General features: G+C 35.2%; 1 protein-coding gene across 11 annotated transcripts in view; it reads left to right on the top strand.

The window, feature by feature from the left end:
- Positions 1–21,739, top strand: part of CHD9 (chromodomain helicase DNA binding protein 9) — a 184,272-nt gene that overhangs the window by 111,227 nt on the left and 51,306 nt on the right. For all 11 annotated transcript variants that reach the window (XM_054696865.1, XM_054696866.1, XM_054696863.1 and 8 more), the window contains 9 exons: positions 3,107–3,253; positions 4,463–4,531; positions 4,615–4,670; positions 5,320–5,437; positions 8,624–8,710; positions 8,960–9,097; positions 14,647–14,768; positions 17,422–17,665; positions 20,568–20,744. In XM_054696865.1, coding sequence (XP_054552840.1) covers positions 3,107–3,253; positions 4,463–4,531; positions 4,615–4,670; positions 5,320–5,437; positions 8,624–8,710; positions 8,960–9,097; positions 14,647–14,768; positions 17,422–17,665; positions 20,568–20,744 — 1,158 coding nt within the window. The remainder of the gene's footprint in view (positions 1–3,106; positions 3,254–4,462; positions 4,532–4,614; positions 4,671–5,319; positions 5,438–8,623; positions 8,711–8,959; positions 9,098–14,646; positions 14,769–17,421; positions 17,666–20,567; positions 20,745–21,739) is intronic.

Genomic DNA, 21,739 nt, shown 5'->3' on the forward strand with positions numbered 1-21,739 from the left:
AAGGGCAGTGACTGAAGCTGTGACATCACATGGCCTGGCTTTTTCTTCATATGTTATCCTTAACTTAGGCAAACTTGCAATTAACTTCCTCGACATTAGGAAATCTAGTTTAATTTTTGCTGGAATAATGCTGGCCATTTCCCAGTCTGTAATCACCAAGCAATGAAATGGTAGACTAGGGCAACATGCGTATTTCTTGAATACCTTTTACTGTGGTATTCATTTGCTTTGATAGGTGTGTTACTTTGGCACAACAAAATGAATGGGGAAAAATATTTTCTAAAAAGCAATTATAAATCTGTATTACTCACAGATTTAAATGTGTCATTATATAAATGACGAAGAGGATTGTGTAGTTTCCAAACACAACGGATTGTCAATATTTAAAGGCTTGAAACCCAGTTAAGCTTAGGAGTCAGGTGGAAATCTAAAAATGTGAATATATTTCACTTTTTCACCTTTAATTTTAATAGCGTGTTCTTTAGTAGTCTGACTATGAGACTTAGATTTTTTAAAAAGTCCTTACAGTAGATCATGTTAGTAGCAATATGGGAATGAGGCATTGTCACAATGAGGCATTAACCATTTGAAAGCATGTTTCTGACTTCTCATGTAAAGTGTTATGGACTGATATGTTGAAATCTTTAAGACATAAGAAGAAAAAAGCTAGAAAAAAGATTTGAAGAAAGAATTTCTCATTATTTTAAATTGTTCTTTGAACAGTATAAAGTCAGAAAGCAGCACATTAGTCAAAGGTGTGGCTATCAAATTAATTGTTAACATTTTTAATGTAGTAGATATTGTTTGGCAGAGAAATAATTGGTGAGCGCGAACCTTTGTTTGACTTTGTAAATGTGTGGCTATATGCGCTTGTGGCATATCATTTATGATGAAATCAGCTATGACCTTATAACTCACAGACTTTTTAATTCATCTTTTAGACTGATAGTCTTCATAGCATGAGGGAGCAGTTCACATTAAGTGACCCTCATGCTGTCTTGTGAAGTTTTCTGAATGTGCGCATTTGTCAGCTCACAGAATTCTTTTAGATCATTCATTTGCTATTTATTGAAGATTGAGGCATTTCAAAGTACTAATAGCTACCCAAGTCACCAGAAAGGAAACTTTAATGTGGAAAACATGTGACAGAGTCTTCTAAAATTGTGAGATACTCTGAAATTAATTCTTTAAAAGATTTGTGCCTAAGTGAGACATAGCAGTGCTGTTACATGTTATTAACAGAGTAGTAAATATCATTGTTGGATTCTGATTGAAACTATTCTTGAACATTAAGAATTATATGATGCCCCTAACAGAACCCGTAACATTCCTTTAGCCTGGTATTAGATCAAAGAGCCATAGAATTCGGCCCCCCACCCCTCAGATAAATATTTCATGTCTTTTTCAAGATAGCACGTGGGATAATTGGGTTTCTAGAAGTCCTTTTTATTTCAATTTTCATATGCCACACCTTTCTGTCTCCCTTATTAACAAAAATGTTACCTTGAATTTTGAAAATGTAAACATCTTCGTGGCTCCAGGATGGTATCTGATGGTATCTTCCTAAGTAAGGCAGATTCTCTACTGCATTCAGCAGATCTGTCTCACTAAATTAGTGCCTTTCTTTCACTAACCTCAAGAGAAAGAAGTTGAGTCACCTTAAAAGCCACTGCATCCTTTCTGGAAGCAAATATATTTGTTCCCAAACTGCTGCACTGGTTCAGCCATTTTTGTCATGGCTATAGAAATATGAAAGACTGAGCAAATTGAAGGCCTTGGCAGACTCTAAAGGAGAGCCCCAAGGGTTATTTTGCTAGTTACATTTTTGAGGGGCTGTCATGAGAGTTACTGAATACACAGAAAACTGAATAGAAAAAGGAAAGAATAGGTGTACTTAAGATTGAGCAAAATAGAATAGTTGGCAGACGCCTCCACACAAATTTTGGAGAGGTCGAAAGAAGTAACCGAAATCCTTTGAGATTTTTCAAGCCAACTGTGAGATTTTGTTTTCATAGTGGGAACATTATCTTAGATCTTTAGGGAGGTAAGTAAAGTAATGTATATTTGATACCTCTTTTTTAAATTTATTTAGATTATTTAAAATTTGTTACTACATGTAATACTTTTTAAAGGACTTACGCTTTTCATTATAGTGATGTTCTTTATTAAGGGAAGCTAATAAAGTTAGTAAAACATTGTTTCCTCCTTCATGCACATTTAATGGGTAGACTTAATACTTCATTGTATTGTCTGTCTTAAAATACAAGTTAATGAGTTTTGTGGCAAATATGTTTTAATTTCTTCTTGTTTTATGCCCCTGATTAACTTTTTTTTTTTTTTTTTTTAAATAGAGGCATGTTTTATTTATTTATTTATTTGTTTGTTTTGTTTATACATGCACTGGGTACAGTCAGAAGTGCGGGAGGGTGAGAGAATTCACCAGAGCCAGAGTGGGGAGCAGAGCAGGCAGAAGGACCGAAGGACACTGCTGAGGGGAGCAGCGGGTGCCAGGAGAGGTCTGCGCACCATGTGGGACCCTCCTCCGGTGGCCAGGGAGCAGCCGGGGATCGAACCGGCGCCACAGAGGCCGCGGGCAGCTTCGCAACCCAGCGCTCAACCACTGCGCCACTGGGGAGGCTCACCCTGATTAACTTTTTAATCAATATTCAGCTGATGTACTTTTTAGATTTGGGGCAAAAACTGGTCACTTTAATAGTTTTGCCTATAACACTGAAGAGTTAAATAAAACATACCTTTTTACTCTTAATCATACTTTCTAAAGGAAAGCAATAAAGGATTACTAATATAATACTTTTTGCCCAAATGATGAAATAATTGTTTAAAAAAGAAATCTTTATATTACCAATTTTTAGAGAAAAAATAAATAAGGATATTACTAATCTTTGTTATTTGAAACTTAAAAAATACAACTAAAGTTTGTAAGCCCAAGGTCAAATTATAATCTTTTAAAGGAAAAGTGAAAAAAGAAAAATGCTTAATACAATGTTTAAAATTTAATGTTTAAAGTTGTCACACTAGGAATACTTTTTTTAAACCCTTCCTTTAAAATAAATCAAATAAGCATGATCCTTATGATTCATTACAGAAAAGAAGATCAAATCGGCAAATTAAAAGGAAAAAGTATGCAGAAGATGCTGAAGGGAAACAATCTGAAGAAGAGATTAAAAGCTCTATGAAAATAAAAAAGAATTCAGCTCCTTTACCTGGTGAACAGCCTTTACAATTATTTGTGGTAAGACAGATTTGGGATTATGACTACCAACATTTTTAATCAACATAAATTCTTTAAAATAAGTCATCATCTTTCCTCCTAAAACCTGATCCAACTTTTCCTGCTGAATTCCATTTTGTGGTTAATAGGACTATTACTTAGCAAATCCGAAACTTTTTCCCCTTTGCTTCTTTATCCCGTTCTTCACCTGTAATATTCCTGTAATTCCTCCACATTATCCTTACTGCAGAATATTTCTAAATTCTGAGTCTTATCACAGTACTTTTCTACTGAAAACTCCACTAATAGTTTCCTAAGTCTACAAAAATGATGCCTTGTGTGTTTAGTAAAAAGCCCTTGGCGTGAATTTTCTGGCCTCATCTCCCGCCACGCCTCTGCAAGCATTGCATCCTCAGGCTTTCCAGAGTTTCCCGAATGCCCTGTTTTCACACCTCTGTGCCTTTACAAATGTGTTTGCCTGTTTGTATAATTCTTTTAATGTCCCTTATTTGAATTGTGAAGCAACCACTCAACTGCTGGAGTGATCTGAGATCCTGGGCAAGTGTTTACCTTCTCTGAGCTTGAGCTTCCTAATTGGTAAAGGATTGCAAGTATTAAATTAATAAGCATATGTGAGGGCCTCCCCGGTGGCGCAGCGGTTGAGCGCTGGGTTGCGAAGCTGCCCACAGCCTCCTCGGCTCCGGTTCGATCCCCGGCTGCTCCCTGGCCCCGGAGGAGGATCCCACATGGTGCACAGACCTCTCCTGCCACCCGCTGCTCCCCTCAGCAGTGTGCTTCGGTCCTTCTGCCTGTTCTGCTCCTCGCTCTGGCTCTGGTGAATTCTCTCACCCTCCCGCGCTTCTGACTGTACCCAGTGCATGTATAAACAAAACAAACAAACAAATATAATAAATAAATAAATAAAAACATGCCTCTATAAAAAAAAAAGAACACAATTTAAAAAAAAAAAAAAATAAGCATATGTGAGGTGTTTAGACTAATGCCCATACATTAAATGTCTACTGTGATGGTGATACGGATGCTCTAGAGGCAGTAACAACAGTGATTTCTTTTCCCATTTTTATATTCTTGACCTTTAAAATGGTGCCTGGAACATGTGCTAAATACATGTTAGCTGAATTTTAATGTGTTCGTAAGCATACAGAATGGCAGCTGAAGGAATTGTGTGTCATCACAGTCTTCATTATAATTTTCTTCTTCCCTCCATAGGAGAATCCTAGTGAAGAAGATGCTGCGATTGTGGACAAAATACTCTCCTCTCGAGTTGTGAAAAAGGAAGTAAGTAGTGGTACATTTTATTTTATACTTTATAGCCCATGGCCTGATCACGAAAGTCATAATTATTGGTTTTATTTTCTTAGATATCACCTGGAGTGATGATTGATACGGAAGAATTTTTTGTAAAATACAAAAATTAGTAAGTATTTGATTTAGAAAAAAATAGAATACTTTAGGTAGAGTATATTTAAATATACTAAGTTAATAATGATTTTAATTTTATCTGCATTTTAAAACAAGTTTTGTTATGTGAACTTAAGACTCATTAAAAAGTAAAATGACTAACATATTACAACTGCATTTTTCAGAAAACATTAATTATTATCAAAATGGTAGTCATCTTTATAAAATGTCTTTTTTACACATTATGGATATTATTTTTTGCATTGAACTTTTCAGATTTTATTCTATATACCACTTCCTCTAACTCAGTGAAAGAAATTGTTTCAAATAAAATTAGGTTGTTTCAAAACAACTAAGCTTTCTGATCATGACAAAACTATTACAATGAAGATAAAAAGAATAAATCATATCTTGCTGTTGATTCCATTTACCACCATAGTGTTTCTGTACAGCTAGTTACAGACTTTTAGGCTGCAACCTTAGGATGTAGTGATCCCAGTAGCTTATATAGAGTTTATTGACAATAAGTAAAATGATAACTACCTATTTGTAAAGTTGAGGATAGTATCTGGTATTGGATGCTGTGATTAAAAAAATAAATCTAAAAGACCCCAAAATATGGCTTTCTATATCATTCTAATGTATTATTTATATAAAAATTTTAGCTCCTATCTTCACTGTGAGTGGGCCACAGAACAGCAGCTTTTGAAAGATAAAAGGATCCAGCAGAAGATCAAGCGATTCAAATTGAGACAAGCACAAAGAGCACATTTTTTTGCAGACGTAAGAAAAATAACAAATGAAATTATTATGTGTTGAATGCTGAATACGTGTAGAATTATTCAAAAATTTTAGTATTATTTTAATTCTTAGGCTTTCAATGTTGATATTCAAATACAAATGCTCTGTATCTACAAGAGTATTTTTCTTTCTCCCCATTTAGTTTGGAAAGTAGCTGAAACAGGAACACTGATAATTCAGAATGGTAGATAACGTATTTTCAGATAAGCATGTATTTCAGACTTACAGTTAAATATTAATATTTCAAAGAATTTTATCAGCAAAGTTATTCAAGAGCTGGAACTGGTAATGTACCAAATAAATGGAAAATTAGATTTTTCAGTACATGAAGTATATTGCATATATTTTAACAGCAGAGATGATTTATATAACAGCAATGCAAAAATTCATCTATCTTCCTAGGCCTCACTAAATAGTCTGCTGTCTTTTCCTGCTCTAAAGTTATTCCTATTTTGATAAAAATTTGAGTAGTTTTAGTTTTTTTTTTTTAACTTTTTATTTTTTTTTTTTTTTTAATTTTTTTTTTTAATAGAGGCATGTTTTATTTATTTATTTGTTTGTTTGTTTTGTTTATACATGCACTGGGTACAGTCAGAAGTGCGGGAGGGTGAGAGAATTCACCAGAGCCAGAGCGGGGAGCAGAGCAGGCAGAAGGACCGAAGTACACTGCTGAGGGGAGCAGCGGGCGGCAGGAGAGGTCTGCGCGCCATGTGGGACCCTCCTCTGGTGGCCGGGGAGCAGCCTGGGATTGAACCGGCGCTGCGGAGGCTGCGGGCAGCTTCGAAACCCAGCGCTCAACCACTGCGCCACCGGGGAGGCCCCTTTTTTTTAACTTTTTAATTTGAAAGTTTTTTAGTCCTTTTATTTGGAATAATAAAGTTGCAAAATTGTTGCAGTTAAATTCCCACATATGTTTTAGCTAGATCGTTTAGACCTTGGCCTGTTACCTTGTTTGCTTCATCATTCACAGTCATTTTCCCTCTGCCTCCACCTCTCTCCCACACTCCTTCTCCTTCTCTCCCATGCTCTTGCTTTGCTTTCTAAAGCATTAAAAAAATAACTTGCAGATACTTCAGTATTTGTTTTCTAAAAATAATTCTTACATAATAAAAGCATAATTAGCTTTGATGTAGTATTGTTACCTTATCTGCATGCCTCATGCACATTTCCCTAATTGTTCTGCTAGGACTTCTATAGCAAAAATTGTGTGTGTGTGTGTGTGTGTGTGTGTGTGTGTGTGTCTGTGTCTGTGTCTGTGTGTCTGTGTGTTTTCATTCTGGCCTGGCATCACCTGTTGCATTTAGTTGTCATGTCTCCTTTGATCAGTCTGTGCTTTTTCATTACTCTGAAATTTTTCAAAATTACAGGGACATAAAATGTCCCTAAATTTGGGGTTGTGGGCTATTTCCTCAGGATTTAAGCCATGCATTTTTTTAAAGGCCACCACAGAGATGGCGCTTTCCATTCTCAGTGAATTCTGCCAGGCAGTGCACGAGACCTGTTTGCCCCATTATTGGTGGTGTGTTAACTTTAGTCACTAGATTGTGGTGGGATCTGGCATATTTCTCCACCACAGAGTTAAGTTCCTAACAACTAAAAATTTTAAAACTATTTAACCAATACTCTCTGTTTGTTTTTGTTTTTTTGTTTTTTTTAATGAAGACTTTCATTTTCTCACCTGACTCGTGCGCAACATAAATCGAAACTATGCAGATTTTCCTAAAGTGCCACATCACTATTCTGCTGTTGGGAAGTCCTCTTGACCTGAAGTGTGTCCTATGAAAATGATTCAGTTTTTCAGGAAATCTTATTCAGGAAATCTTGTCTTTAAGATAGTGAAGGGAACAAAAGGCTGAAGCAAGCAGTACTGCATTCAGAGATTAGCAGAGAAAGAGAGACAGCAGTGGTAGTGGAGGGGGGCTGATAGAAAGTAAGGCTTTCAGGAATGAGTAGGAATTGGCCAGGCAGACAAAAGAAGGAACAGCAGTCTATTCAGAAGAGAGAATGAATTTTAAAAAACCTGGAGTCACAACCGAACATGGCGTCTGAAGTATGTCTTTTTGTGCTCATGGAGTATGAAGTCTGGCATACTGTTGTGTGAAACGATACTAGACTGAGGAAAAGATAGGGTCCTGTTTATTCTACAAAAACATGAACCTGATCCCCAAGCAGTGAACTTGGGAACAGCATGTAAGATTTGTGCTGAGAAAGATAATTCCGGGGACAGTATGAAAATAAATCGAAAAGTATTAAGATCATAGTCAGGAACTAGTTAGGAGGTTGGGCAAATTAAAGTCAGAAGTGATGAGGCAGTGAGAATGAGGAAGGAGAAACCACTTTAAGTCATACTTGAAAGTAGAATCTGTACAAATTGACTTATTAGGTGTGAGAGAGAAAAAGAGAAGGAATCTAAGATGACATCTCTCTTTTGGATTATATAACTAAGAGTAGAGTGTGGAATGTGCTTTGTTACTGTTAAGCTCGTTAAGAAAAGACAAGTATAGGTTGAAAAGTTAACAAGGGCAAGTGAGTTTGAGGTAGCTCAGATAGTTTGCTTTCAACTGGTTAAGTGGATCTTGAGCACAGCAACTAAACGCTGATATAACCGAGGGATGAGGCCTCCCTGCACAGGTGCAGGGGTTCAAGTCTCAGAGCTATCAGGCTATCACCAGCCCCTGCAGCTTGAGTTTGATCCCCAGCCAGGGAGCTGACCCACATGGCGCAGCAGACCTCTCCTGTCTCCCCGCTGCTCCCCTCAGCAGTGTGTTTGAGTAGATCCGCCTGTTCTGCTCCCCACTCTGTCTCTGGTGAATCCTCTCACCTACCTCTCTCTGTACCTCTGCCCTGCACCCTCCAGCTCTTGTTTGCATAAATAAATAAATAAAACAAATCTTTAAATAAATCTTTAAATAACTGAGGGATGAGCCTATAAGTGGCATTCATTGTCTTCAACTCCATCTACAGAGATTGCTTTTAGGAAATTTTTACAAAGCTTCTAGAGTAACATGTCAGGAGTACCTCATTTTTTAGTGCTATCTGGCATGGTAAATCATAATATATACATAGGGCCTAGAAGTCTTTTGGAGATTATTTATTGGTAAATTTGTCTTTGTTTCACTTATATCTTTTCATTTTTTTGTCAAATAACAAATTACATTTTAACTTTAGATGGAAGAAGAACCCTTTAATCCAGACTACGTTGAAGTAGACAGAGTGTTAGAAGTCTCTTTTTGTGAAGATAAAGATACTGGTGAGGTAAATATGTGGTACAGCATTTTTAAGTTAAAAAAAAAAAGCAAAAGATAGTTTGCAAAAAACCCTGAAACTTTCCGAATGTAAAAACTTACTACTTTTTTAAAGTTAATGGCCTAAAACACTAAAAAAAATGTTTCATGAGTTTTTATTGACATAGGTTAGTATATTTAAACTATTTCTAATCATTCTCAATTTAAACTGTATCATACAGTTTTTCAAAATGGTAAAATAAAAAAACCTTTTTTACAGCCTGTTATTTACTACTTAGTAAAGTGGTGCTCATTACCATATGAAGACAGTACTTGGGAGCTAAAGGAAGATGTAGATCTTGCAAAAATAGAAGAATTTGAACAACTGCAAGCTTCAAGACCTGACACAAGACATTTGGTAAGAAGATATCTTGGACGATTTCATAAAATCTTAGCACTTCTTTAATCCCCAGGTTTAATGTAATCTTTTAAATGTAATTTAGTCTTTGTTATACAATTATTACTGTAGTTTTAAACTTGCTATGTAGCATCATATATATGTTCATTTAACTGTTCCTTCAGTAATGGATATTCCAGTTTTTTACTATTCATTGTAACACTAAACCTTGAGCCCTTGTACAAGTTTCTGGAAGACATATCAGAAGTGTATTTCCTCCAAATTTCCCTTCCAAAAGTTGCAAATATTTCTAACTCACCTCAGAATTTCAGTTTCCCACTACCATTTCTCTCAGGTCATTTATAAAAATATCAAGCATATTAGTTTTAGTTCTAAGTAGAATTATCGATCCTACATCAAAGAAAATGCCACCTTTTCTTTCTCTGTAAGCCAGTTAGTTCTTGTAACTAAATATTCATATACTTCCATGTGGCTTTATTTCTGGGAGAACCTTTATAAAGACCATTGAGAAAGGTCTACTAGGTCATACACACTGATTGCATACGGACTACCTACATCCATAGCTCTTCCCTGCTCAAACACACACACACACACACACACACACACACACACACACACACACACACACACACACACACTTAAAACGGGTATTGATTTTTCTAGTTCAGACTATGGTGTTCTAGAAGACTTTAGCCAGTTCTGATATCACTAGTAGTTGTATCATTTTTTTCTTTTATTTCTTTAAGATGTTCTCTTGTGGATTCAGTTTGGAGAGCCAAACAAAACAAATTACTGTTAAGGAGACATTTAGATTTACTTATTAAATATTCTGACCTGTCCTTTTGCAAATATAATTTGATCATAGAAGTTTCTTACTTCATTACACAGGGGAGTTATGCATGAAAAGTCAGAAACAAATCACTTTTGGATTAGCACCAGAGTAAGGAAGGAGCTGATATGAACAATGTGGAGATGTGATAGGAAATTGGGAAATTATTAATTGTTCCTTGAAAAAGAGCACGTTTTAATATTTTTTTTCTAGTCTTAATTTATCTTCCACTTACTTAATGCCCATAGTCTGTTACCAGTCAAGCAGCTCATGGGATATTACGAAAGGGCAAAATTTTCTTGTGGAGTATCTTGTGCCTCCATGGTAACCTGATCTTCACTCTTATCAAGAAAGGTTCTTCTTGAGGTCGGTGGTTCTCAATCAGAGTTGTAAATCAGAAACACTTTTGGAACTTTTCAAAAATTGAGAGATGCCTGGTTTCTATTTCCTTGCACCAGAATCAGAATTCCTTAGTGTTTTTATTTTAAAAGGGTCATTTTGGGCCTCCCCTGGTGGCTCAGCAGTTGAGCGTTGGGCTGTGAGGCAGCCAGCAGCCTCTGCAGCGCCGGTTTGGTCCCTGGCCACCAGCAAGGGTCCCACATGGCGCTCAGACCTCTCCTGCCGCGCCCGCTGCTCCCCTCAACAGTGTACTTCATCAGTCTGCCTGTTCTGTTCCCCGCTCTGGCTCTGGTGAATCCTCTCACCCTCCCAAGCTTCTGACTATACCCAGTGCTTGCATAAATAAATTTTTTTAAAAAGTTAATTTTGATGTCCATGACTAAGAAAAACCATTCTGGTAAATATGTAGTCTTTATTAAAGACTGTTCAGCCACTTGAATCAATTCCCTTAATTAATATACAATCCATTTGACACAGTATAGGCTATCCTAGTTAAATAATGTAGGAGGTAAGTGATAGTTTGCCAGTCTGTTATTAAATAAAACAGCAAATAAATAAAGTATTTTTCGATTCTGGAAATGAAATTTCCTTGACCCAAAGTAATGAAATACTTAATAGTGATTGTATTGTCAAAAAAAAATATATAGTGATTGCACTGCTGAAAAGAAAATTATAGAGAATAAGATTTAATGTGGAAATTATTTTAAGCAGTAACTGAAGAAATATTACATGTTAATTATTTTAAAATCCATTGGCTATGATTTAAGAAATATTTTCTCTAGTAAAGCCTATTTGTATTAAATAGCAGCAGAGCTTTAGTATATAGTTGTTTTCAGTATACTCAATAACTATTTTGTTTTTCATTCACAATTATTACCTTGATCATCCTGATAATTTCCAGAAGTGTAATTTTGTCGATAAGTAACAGTATAATATCATTTACAGCAGAAGACACTAAGAAACCTTTTGCTTGTTTCTCAGAAACTACTGAGAACCAGACCCTATTAATTTGGGGTTAGAATAATATTATTTCTCCACCTCTCTATTCAGGAAATTTATGTCTTCTCTGTCCAGAATAAGATTCAGGATAGCGGTTTTTATTGCTGAGTAAGAAAAATGATATTTGCATAAATATAACTATATATGTAAATGAATACCTTTTTTAGCATACAGAATTTGCTTCTAAATTTCTTTTGAAAAAAATACTCTGCACCATGAATATAGAAGTGGTATAGAACTACATGGTAGATTTAAAACATATAAGAAAAAATAACATATCATTTTTAGTTGGCTGCCTCTGTATTGAGCCCTGGTATGTAGCCGGGCGAGCCCACCACAGTTGTTTCTCAGTTCCCTTTGTGGGCTTTGTGGATGTTCAAACCTAGATGTCCTGGGGATTTTCACTCAGGTACAGGTCTTAAATCTGGGGTACCAGGCTTGGGTTTTAAACTCTTCTCTCTTTAAAGATGTCAGAGTTGTGAGTCCCCTCCCATTGAGAGTTGCCATTCCAAGGATTACATTTCTGGTGAGATTATGTCTCTGCTGTTCCCACCCTTTTCCATGCCGGTTTTTTGTTCTCACTTGCCTAAAGTATAGCACCGTTTCAGTTTGTTGGAGCATTACTTTTAAAGGAAATTTTCCATGTGTAGCTTGGAGATTCAGTATGCCCATGGGAAAAGTGAGTTTAAGATCCTTCTTTGTCACCATCTTGACCTAGACCCAGCGACATTATCCCATTTAAAGATAGATCGATTGAGTTTGAAGTGACGTGTTGAAAGTGCATGATTTGATGCGTTTTGACATTTGAAACCATCACTGTCATCAAGATAATGAACTATCCATCATTCCCTAAAGTTTTCTCGTGTCCCTTTGTAACCTCTCCCTCTCAAAACTTCCTTTAGCTCTAGGTGGCCACCAATCTTCCTTATGTCACTAGCCATTATTTAAAATTTTCAGTAGATGTGTGTGTATATACACACACTCTCTCTCTATATATATATGTATGTATATGTATGTGTGTATATATATATATATATGTGTGTGTGTGTGTGTGTGCTCTTTTCTGGTATGATTTCTTTGATGTAGCATTATTTTGAGATTTATGTCATTGCATGTTTTGATAGTTGATTCATTTTTATTAGTGTAGTATTCTGTTATAATTTAGTATCCCACAATTCATTCATCTTGATGAATGGCTGTATTGTCTACTAGAAATAAAGGTTCAATAAACATTTGTATACTAGTCTTTGTTTGCACATATACTTTCATTTCTACTGATAGATACCTCTGAGTGGATCATATGTTAGGTGGATGTTTTAACTTTTTAAGAAGCTGCCAAACTTTTCCCCAGCTGGTCATATGATTGTTACTTCCACACAAGTTGTTACTTCCACACAAGTAGTGAAGTGATAAGAGTCATTGGGTAGCCTCACTCTTGTCAACACTTGGCCATTTCTTTACTCTTAGTGACTGTGTGTAAAGGTATGTTGTTTCTAATTTGCATTTTCTAATGATATTGAGCATCTTTTTATGTGCTTATTTGCCATTGTATATCTTTTTTAAAACATTGCGTATTCAAATATTTTGCCTATTTTTATTGTCTATTATTCTTGGGCTTTAAGAATTGTTTTTGTATGCTAGATACAAATCCTTTATCATGTAGATGATTTGCAAATGTTTTTTCCAAGTTTCATGGCTTGTTTTTCATTATCTTAATATCTTTCAGAGAGCAAAAGTTCCTAATTTTGACAAAATCTGGGTTTATCTTTTCCTTATGGATCATACTTTTGGTGTTATCTAAGAAATCTTTACACAACCCAAGTTCACAAAGATTTTGATCGTGTTTTTTGTTCTAGAAGTTAATATATTTTCAATTAACATTTATGTCTATGATTCATTTTTAGTTAATCTTTGTATATCATACATGTATGAATCAAGTTTCTTTTTTTGCTAATTGTTCTATTGCCATTTTTTGTAAAAAAGAAAAACTACCTTTATTCCACTGAATTATCTTTCCAACCTTGTCAAAATCAGTTTGTTTCATACATGTGGGTGAGTTTTTGAACGCTCTATTCTGTTGCATTGAACCCTCTATTCTGTTACATTGATCTGGTTTTTATCTTATACCAGTTCTGCATAGTCTTGATTCTATTATTTTTACGTTTCTTAAAATCAGACACTATAGATCCTCCAACTTTATTTTTGCTTTAGTTAGTTCTGATCCTTTGCATGTTTGTATGATTTTAGAATCTGCATGTCAATTTCTGTAGAAACCTTCCTAGGATTTTGGTTGGATTCTGTTGACTCTGTTGTTGAATTTGGGAAGAATTAATAACAATAGTATTGAGTCTTTTGATCCATGAATATATATATATATTTCACTTACTTGCATCTACATTAGCTTCTCTCAACAGTATTTTATAGATTTTAATACACACAGCTTTTTTCAGATTTATTCCTAGCTATTTCATATTTGGATGTTGTTATAAAGCTTTATTTATAATTGTTGCTATTATACAAAACACAATTTTCTATTTTTCTTGTATCATATGTAACCTTGCTAAAAGCACTTCTTGGTTGGTTTTTGTTGTAGATTTGCTATATAGACAAATCATACCATTGATGAATTGAGATAATTTTGCTTCTTCCGTCCCAATCTTAATAACTTTGTTTCTTTATCTTGCTTGATTGCACTTATTACAATCTCCAATATAATGTTTAGTAGATGTGGTGACAGTGGATATCCTTGCCTTTCCCTGATCTTAGGGAGAGACTATTCAATCTTTCACCTTTAAGTATGATATTAGCTTTGGATTTTTCATAGATGTACGTTATCAGTTGAGGAAGTTCCCTTCTATTCAAAATGTGACGAGAGTTTTTCTTAGGAATTGATGCTGGACTTTTCAGATCCCCTTATTAAGATGATCGTATTGTCTTTTTTAGGCTATTGATCAACACTGGTTAATTTTCATATTTAAACTCACTTTCCATTCCTAGTGAAACCCACCTTGGTCATGACATATTACCCTTCTTAGCCATGGTTAGATTCCACTTGCAAAAATTTTGTGAAGGATTTTTGCATGTGTTCATGAGGGCTATTGATCTGTAGTTTTCTTGAAATATTTTTGTGTCATTTTGGTATCAGGACTTCAGAGAATGAGTTTGCTTAGAACTAATTTGGTCTTTAGTTGTTTAATAATATTTCTTTACAACGCTGTATAGTGTTAGCTTCTGTGATTATTTTCAAAGCAATGATTTTACCATGTATGAGATGTATTTAAGTATTTGAAATACATCATTCATTCTTTGTTTCTTCACAAAGGATCGTCCTCCCTCTAATATTTGGAAAAAAATAGATCAATCCAGGGACTATAAAAATGGCAATCAACTCAGGGAATATCAACTGGAAGGACTCAACTGGCTCTTGTTCAATTGGTACAATAGGTATGTAGTCTATCTTTACAGCAAGAATTTTAGTGTGCCATTTTTTATATGTTCCAAATATAAGTAAAGTGGGTACTCATGTTGTTATTACTGTCATGGGTTCTTTATTACTGAAAGTGAGGTTACCTCAGGATGATATGTAAATTATGATTTAGAAGTTAGACTACAATTACTTCCTTTAAATGTGTGCCAATCAAAATAGAAGAAAGTTGATATATTGATTAATACTTAAACTTGAAATGCCTTCCTTAGTATAAATCACCTGCAATATTATTGGATTTTTTTGACTTACCAATTTAAACTACTGTCTGCTAGTAATTGAATATAGTTAGTAAGGTTTGAGCAGTTATATCTGTAAGAACCAGATTGTCAACAATCGAAAAGGAATAGAATACAAAATATTAGAACCTAATAATGAATTATTCCTTTTTACTATTTTACTTCCCAAGTTGAATGCTTTATGGAACATTCTCTCAATTTATTTTAGTGAAATGAAAAGATAATGGTAAGAGAAGTTTAAAAAAGAAAATGTTACCATGGTTGAGAAAAATGTATAGTAGAATATACAAAAGTACAATGAAGGCAGTTTTGTTGGTAATAATAGCAAAATTTGATGACGCCTCAAAATTACTTTTCTATGTTTTCTCTTCTCACACGATTCTTTGCTTTGTTACATTAGTAATGGTGAGTCATGAGACCCAACCCAATGATGGAATTAGGGGGACCTGTTATTCCACACAGTGCTTTGTCCTCTGGTTTATGTTTTCTAAATATTAATCATTTCCCCCAAAAGACCCTCCAGGTGAAATAATTGACAAGATTTTTTTTTAACTTTTCTTCCCTTGTGAGTACTCGCTCCCATTTCCTACATTGCTTGTTTAAACTGTGTTACCACTTTCCTCAAGCCCTTTATCATGGCCCCCTCCCCTTCACTCCCTATGTGATGGCATCATAGGGAAGCCTGCTGCCGGCAGGTGGTAAGTTCATTCAGATTCTTGCCTGCCCACACCTACAACTGTGTCTCTTCCTTAGCTGTTCTTACCTGTATCTGCATGTATCAGATCAACAGGTTGCTCCCCAGGACTAAGATTAATGCTACCACTTCAACACTGAACACCAGTGTCGTCCCTTCAGTTTGTGAACAAATTTGGGCTTAACCTATCCATGAAAAGAAGACAGAATATGATAAACCTTCTCCTGGCTCTCCTTCTAACTACCGAGGTCCTCTTTGTAACTTCCTCATACCTACTAGCTGGGTTTTTACTCCTTATCATCACTGAAACTTCGTTTTCCAACCCACAAGGTATTTTCAGCCCTGACTTTCAGTCTCTGCTACACTGGGTAGTAGTTGCCACCTCCGTGACCATTCCTCTCAGCTGCTTTGCTAATTCTTCTTCCTCTGCCTGCCCTTTCAATATTGTTTTTCTTGCCCGAGTTCTATCTTTTGGTCTAAAATTACTTGTTTGTTCTCCCAGAGCCTTACTCCGGGAGCCGCCCTGATAACTGTTTGCTAATCAGCCCTTCCGGTTCTTGTCAGGGAGCCCAGCCCCTGTGTTCTAGTGGGCCCAGCCTTATCTCTAGGGTCTGGAATGCCAAGCCCTTTTTTGTCTGCATCTTGCTGCTTTAATGTCTATATCAAAACAACAGATAGACATTAATCTTACCATTTCCTTTTTCCTCCTTGCCAGTTCCAGTCCTCTTCTTCCTCCATGTTTTGCTCCTTGGTTAAGGATAACACAATGCACATTTTAGTCACCAAATTGAAAGCTGGTTCTTTTCCTACAAACTACATATGTGATTGAACACTAGGTGCAAATCACTCTAATTTATTTATGACCCTGCCTACCTGAGTAGTAGCTTTTCCCTCAAGACTGTATTGTCAAGCTGAGGCCCCAGTCGATCACATTCTTTGCACTTTTGCTCCCTTACTGTGCCCTTTGGCAAAATCCTACTCTTTACACACCTCTAAGGGAGGCCTTCTTCATCCCTTCTAGTCCACGTTAGACTCTTATACTCTGAGCTTCCATAATAAACGTAATACTAATGATTCTTCATCTGTGGGCCTTATCTTTCAGATGACAGCTGCTTTTATCCTGCTCCATGCACATGAATGTATAGGGGAGGGCTGTGGGTATCTGTTTCCTCAAGCTCTGTAGGCTCTTTTAATGCACAGCCAAAGTTGAAAACCAGTGCTTTGTGCTCCTGTGATAGCACATTGTGTAACTATTTATTTACTTATTTGCACGTCTGCTTTCTAATAGATACAAGCCCCTGGAAGGCAGAGAAAATGTATTTCTTTTGTATCCCATCTTCTCATATTGTCCCTGAGATATAGAAGGTATTTAATAAATGCTTCCTGAATAAATAATATGTTTGGCTTGCCTTGCTCTTGCCATTTCATTCTTTTAAAAAATCAAACATCTAATGAGTGATACCTGTATTTTGGAGCTAAAAAAATCTGTTGTTTCCCCTTTGCAGGATTATAATGAAATTATAATCTTTAGCCTAGTCTACATTTTAGCAATTTTTATGTTTTTTGTAGATGCAAGTATTTTAACTTGATCTTTGATTATTTTTGTCTATTTATCTTTAAAATATTGTAGGATACAAAAAACCCCAGTGTATACATGGATAATATATTTGTTTATTTCAGACGAAACTGCATTTTAGCAGATGAAATGGGTCTTGGCAAAACCATTCAATCAATTACATTCCTCTATGAAATCCTTCTGACTGGTATAAGAGGACCTTTCCTGATCATTGCTCCACTTTCTACCATTGCAAACTGGGAACGAGAATTTCGTACATGGACTGATATTAATGTTGTGGTTTACCACGGGAGCCTGATTAGCAGACAGATGATACAGCAATACGAGATGTACTTCAGGGACTCACAGGTGTGTTTTGGTGATTTTTGTGTGTTGTTTTTAACTCTGATTTGAAAAAGATAAGCATTGCATATGAATTTCTTGAATTTCAGATAAATTTTAATCACCTACCTAGTTCTTAGTTCAGTCTCTTTATTCATCATTATAACAGTAAATTTAAGTAGCTAAAGGGGACAGCGACAGAAAGTAGAGAGGTGCATGCTCTAGTCCACTATAAAGATGTGTAGAAGTAGACAATGTTTATGTCTTTAATTTTTCACCTAGAATAATCATTTTTATTATTTTTAAATATAAATTAATTTTACAGTTATAAACTGTCTCTTTGATCATCCTGTGATTTTTTTCTCCATTTCAAAAATATACATCTTCAATGAATACTATGGATTTAAATGCCTTTTGAGGTGAATCCATTGATTTAATTTTATGTTCAATGGGTTTTGAATTGGTATTTTTAAAAATTGGACTTGTTTTGTGTACAAGACTTACATCTTTTTCCCCTTTGGGCTGGTTATTTCAATAGTCTTCTGTTTGCTAGTTTACATCTCCCTTTTACTTTCGAGGCACATTTTCCACTTTACTTTCACCATTTATTCTTTGGGAAGGGATTTCCTGTTTTTATTTGCTAAATATATAGATCATAACAATAAGAGATGATGTTATAAGATTGAGCTTTTAAGCAGAAACTTAGGACTAGAAAACATTAAGTGCCAAGTTGCAATTTTGAATGATAATATGACTCTTGTTGGATTTTTACTAAGAAATAAGAAACCAAATCATTAAAAACAATTTACACAGATTGGAATTTTTAATTAGAAAAGATTTATCCTCAGGTACTCTACCTCATTTATGCCTTAATGTTTTCTTTTTCTTTCACCAATTATTTTGTTTTTAAGATCATTATAACACACGACCAGGTGATGGTAGGTTGAAGGAGGATAATGTGTTTATAGACTTTTCCTTTGGCCTCTCAAATTATACCTGATCTTCTAACAGAGTCTGAAAATGAATGAATTGGTGTTGTCCATTTTTAACCTCATTTTCCCTGCAATTCTATAGTTGAAACAGTTATGTTTCTATGAAATTAAATTTCTATATAATCCTTTAATTATTTAATTTATTCAATTATTCCTAAGTTTTATTGGAAACTACCACCTTTGTACCTCTGGAAACTGTCAGTTTAGTTTGATTTCCTTCCATGATGTTTTATTATTCTTAATCATATATTTGTGGACTCTTTGAACTATATGGATTCATAAAGTGGTTTGGTTCAATCTCATTTTCATAGAAGGTATAATTAAAATATTGGGAATTTAAGAGATTTTCAACAAGGTATAGTTTTACATCTTATTTGATGTTGGTATAACTATAATAGCCAAAAGCTGAAAAACTATTGATATGTTGTGAACTGAATAGTATATAGTAAATATTATATTTTTATAGTCAGTGGTATACATTCCTAGAAGAATATTATCTGAAAAGTTTTAAAATATAGTATTTCACTTGTTCACTTATATCCCTGGTTTTTAGAGCTATGTACATGCCACAGACTTATACTTTATACCTATTTTAATAGTTTTTACTACTCAACTTAAAAGGCCAGTTTATTCAACCAGTATGGATTACTCTACAGTTAATCTAATTATGTTAATAGGAATTAAAATCTAAATCAGATACATGATCTTTCTTAACCCTTCATTTCTCCTAATCCCTAATAGTGTATAGTTTTCAATCCTATTGAAACACTCTCTTCACTTGGATCCCAGGACTTTGTACTATTCTACATCACCACCTGTTACTCCCTCTGAAATCTCCTTTACCACTTCCTTCTCATCTTCCCTACATCTAAACATGAAGGTGACCCAGGACTCCAGCCTGTCACTCTTTTATGTCCATGCTCATTCTGTCAGAAATCTGATTCAGTCATACAATTTAAGTACCATTTATACTGCTGCAAACCCCCAAATCTTTATCAACAACTCTCATCTCTTTCCTCATTTCCAGAGAATTACCCCAGTGTCTATTCAGCTATGCAACGCAGCTATCTGATATCTCAAGCAAAACATGGCCAACCCCAAGATGCTGAAGAAGCAACACCAATTTCTTATCGTTGAAATTACAGTTGTTTAGAGTCAAAGTTGAATGCTCTCTTTTATCTCACTCTACACTTCTTAGCTCCATTTTCAAACTAAATATGGAATTAAGCCCCTATCCTCATCTCCAGTGATACTCTCTTGCCATGACAGCCTTTAAACTGATCTCTGATACTCTCCTTGATGTCTTTTAGACAGTTTTTAACCAGCAACCAAAGGGACTCTTTTAAAATACCAGTTTTTCGTAACCCTCATCTTTTTCCCTTAACAGCTATGTCCTGCATTTGAGTCATTGGAATGTTAAGTTCCACTTGGATAATGATTTTTGTCTGTTTTGTTTAATGCTATATCTCCAGCAGCTAGAACAGGGTCTGGCAGAGAAACACAATAAATATTTGCTGAGTGAATTACTTAGCTAACTTATTTGCCATTTTTTGTGTGGATTCATAGATCTAAGTAATAAACATTATACTGAAATTTCATTGGCCAGATTTTGTAATGGCCTTTCCTCCCTTGACCAAAAATTGTTATTACAACTCTTAAAAGTCATAAAGCACTTTATCAAGGGATACTTATTTAGACCTAATTATAAGTTATATAGTCGTGTTGGCATAATTAATGATAATAATCTCGAAAACAGCAATCCAGTACAATTGTAATGGTAAAACTCCTCATTTTAAGGAAGTATGTACAAATACTTAAAATTCGGTAGAAAATGTCTTATAACAAATGTCATGAGAGGTGTTTTTATGATATCTGACTGGAGATAAAAATAGTGATCAAGACCATCTAACAAATTGTATTTGATAATAACTTTCCAGGGGCGTATCATTCGAGGAGCTTACAGATTCCAGGCCATCATCACCACTTTTGAAATGATTCTTGGAGGCTGTGGAGAGCTTAATGCAATTGAGTGGCGATGTGTGATTATTGATGAAGCACATAGGTTAAAAAATAAAAACTGTAAACTTCTAGAAGGCCTGAAACTCATGAATCTGGTAAGTAACTTAAATATTGTAATGACTTAATTTAGTGTTTTAGCTACATAGTTAAAGTTAGAGTCAGAGAGCTAGTGCTAAAAACTCACTCCGTTTTTATTTTAGAGTATAGATATAACTGACTTGTGTCTGTGAAAATTAGGATTTTTTTTGCTTTTGCTAGTAAGGAAGAAAAATCTCATCTGTTTTCTAAGATTGAAAATTTTTTAACCCTTTCTTCCAAATGGCTTTAGTAATTTGCGTCTAGAATTAAAAAAGGAAGGAAATCACTTAATTATCACATGGACACTTGAACAAATTACAAAAATATACAAAACCCAGTAAAACATTAAAGTGCTCATTTGACTTCCTCCCTATGCAGCTCACACCAATTCCACTCTTTACCTGGTACTTACACATTGGTGTGTATATTCCTAGACATTGACTAGCATAGACATACAGATGCAGACAAGCAGGCACATATACAACCACTTAGCTTAAGATTTTAAATATAAATAACTTGGGCCTTCCCGGTGGTGCAGCGGGTTGAGCTCAGCGCTGTGAAGCTGTCCGCAGCCTCTGCAGCATGGGTTCGATTCCCAGACAGCCAGGGAGATTCCCACATGGCATGGCAGACCTCTCCTGTAGCGCCTGCTGCTCCCCTCAGCAGTGTATTTTGTCAGTCTGCCTGTTCTGTTCCCCACTCTGTCTCTGGTGAATCCTCTCACCCTCCCACACCTCTGGCCTGTACCCCAGCTCTTGTATAAAAATAAATAAATCTTTTTAAATAAATAAATAAAGATAAATAACTTATATTTTTATCATTAAAATATTCTATTTACTTCCAAATGTTACAAATTATGTTAATTTGTACTGTAATTCTAGTTTAAAAGCATATTCCAATCAGCCCTTCACATTGTTGAATTTTAATGGTTTGAGGATTTGTTCAAGTATGAAAACTCAAGTGCAGATCAGCTGTGTTATAAAGGATAGCACTGCTTTGTGTACAAACTACC

The sequence above is a fragment of the Talpa occidentalis genome, unplaced genomic scaffold (assembly GCF_014898055.3).
Source record: "Talpa occidentalis isolate TD23 unplaced genomic scaffold, MPIMG_talOcc4v2.1 talOcc4.17, whole genome shotgun sequence".
Taxonomy (NCBI): Eukaryota; Metazoa; Chordata; class Mammalia; order Eulipotyphla; family Talpidae; genus Talpa; species Talpa occidentalis.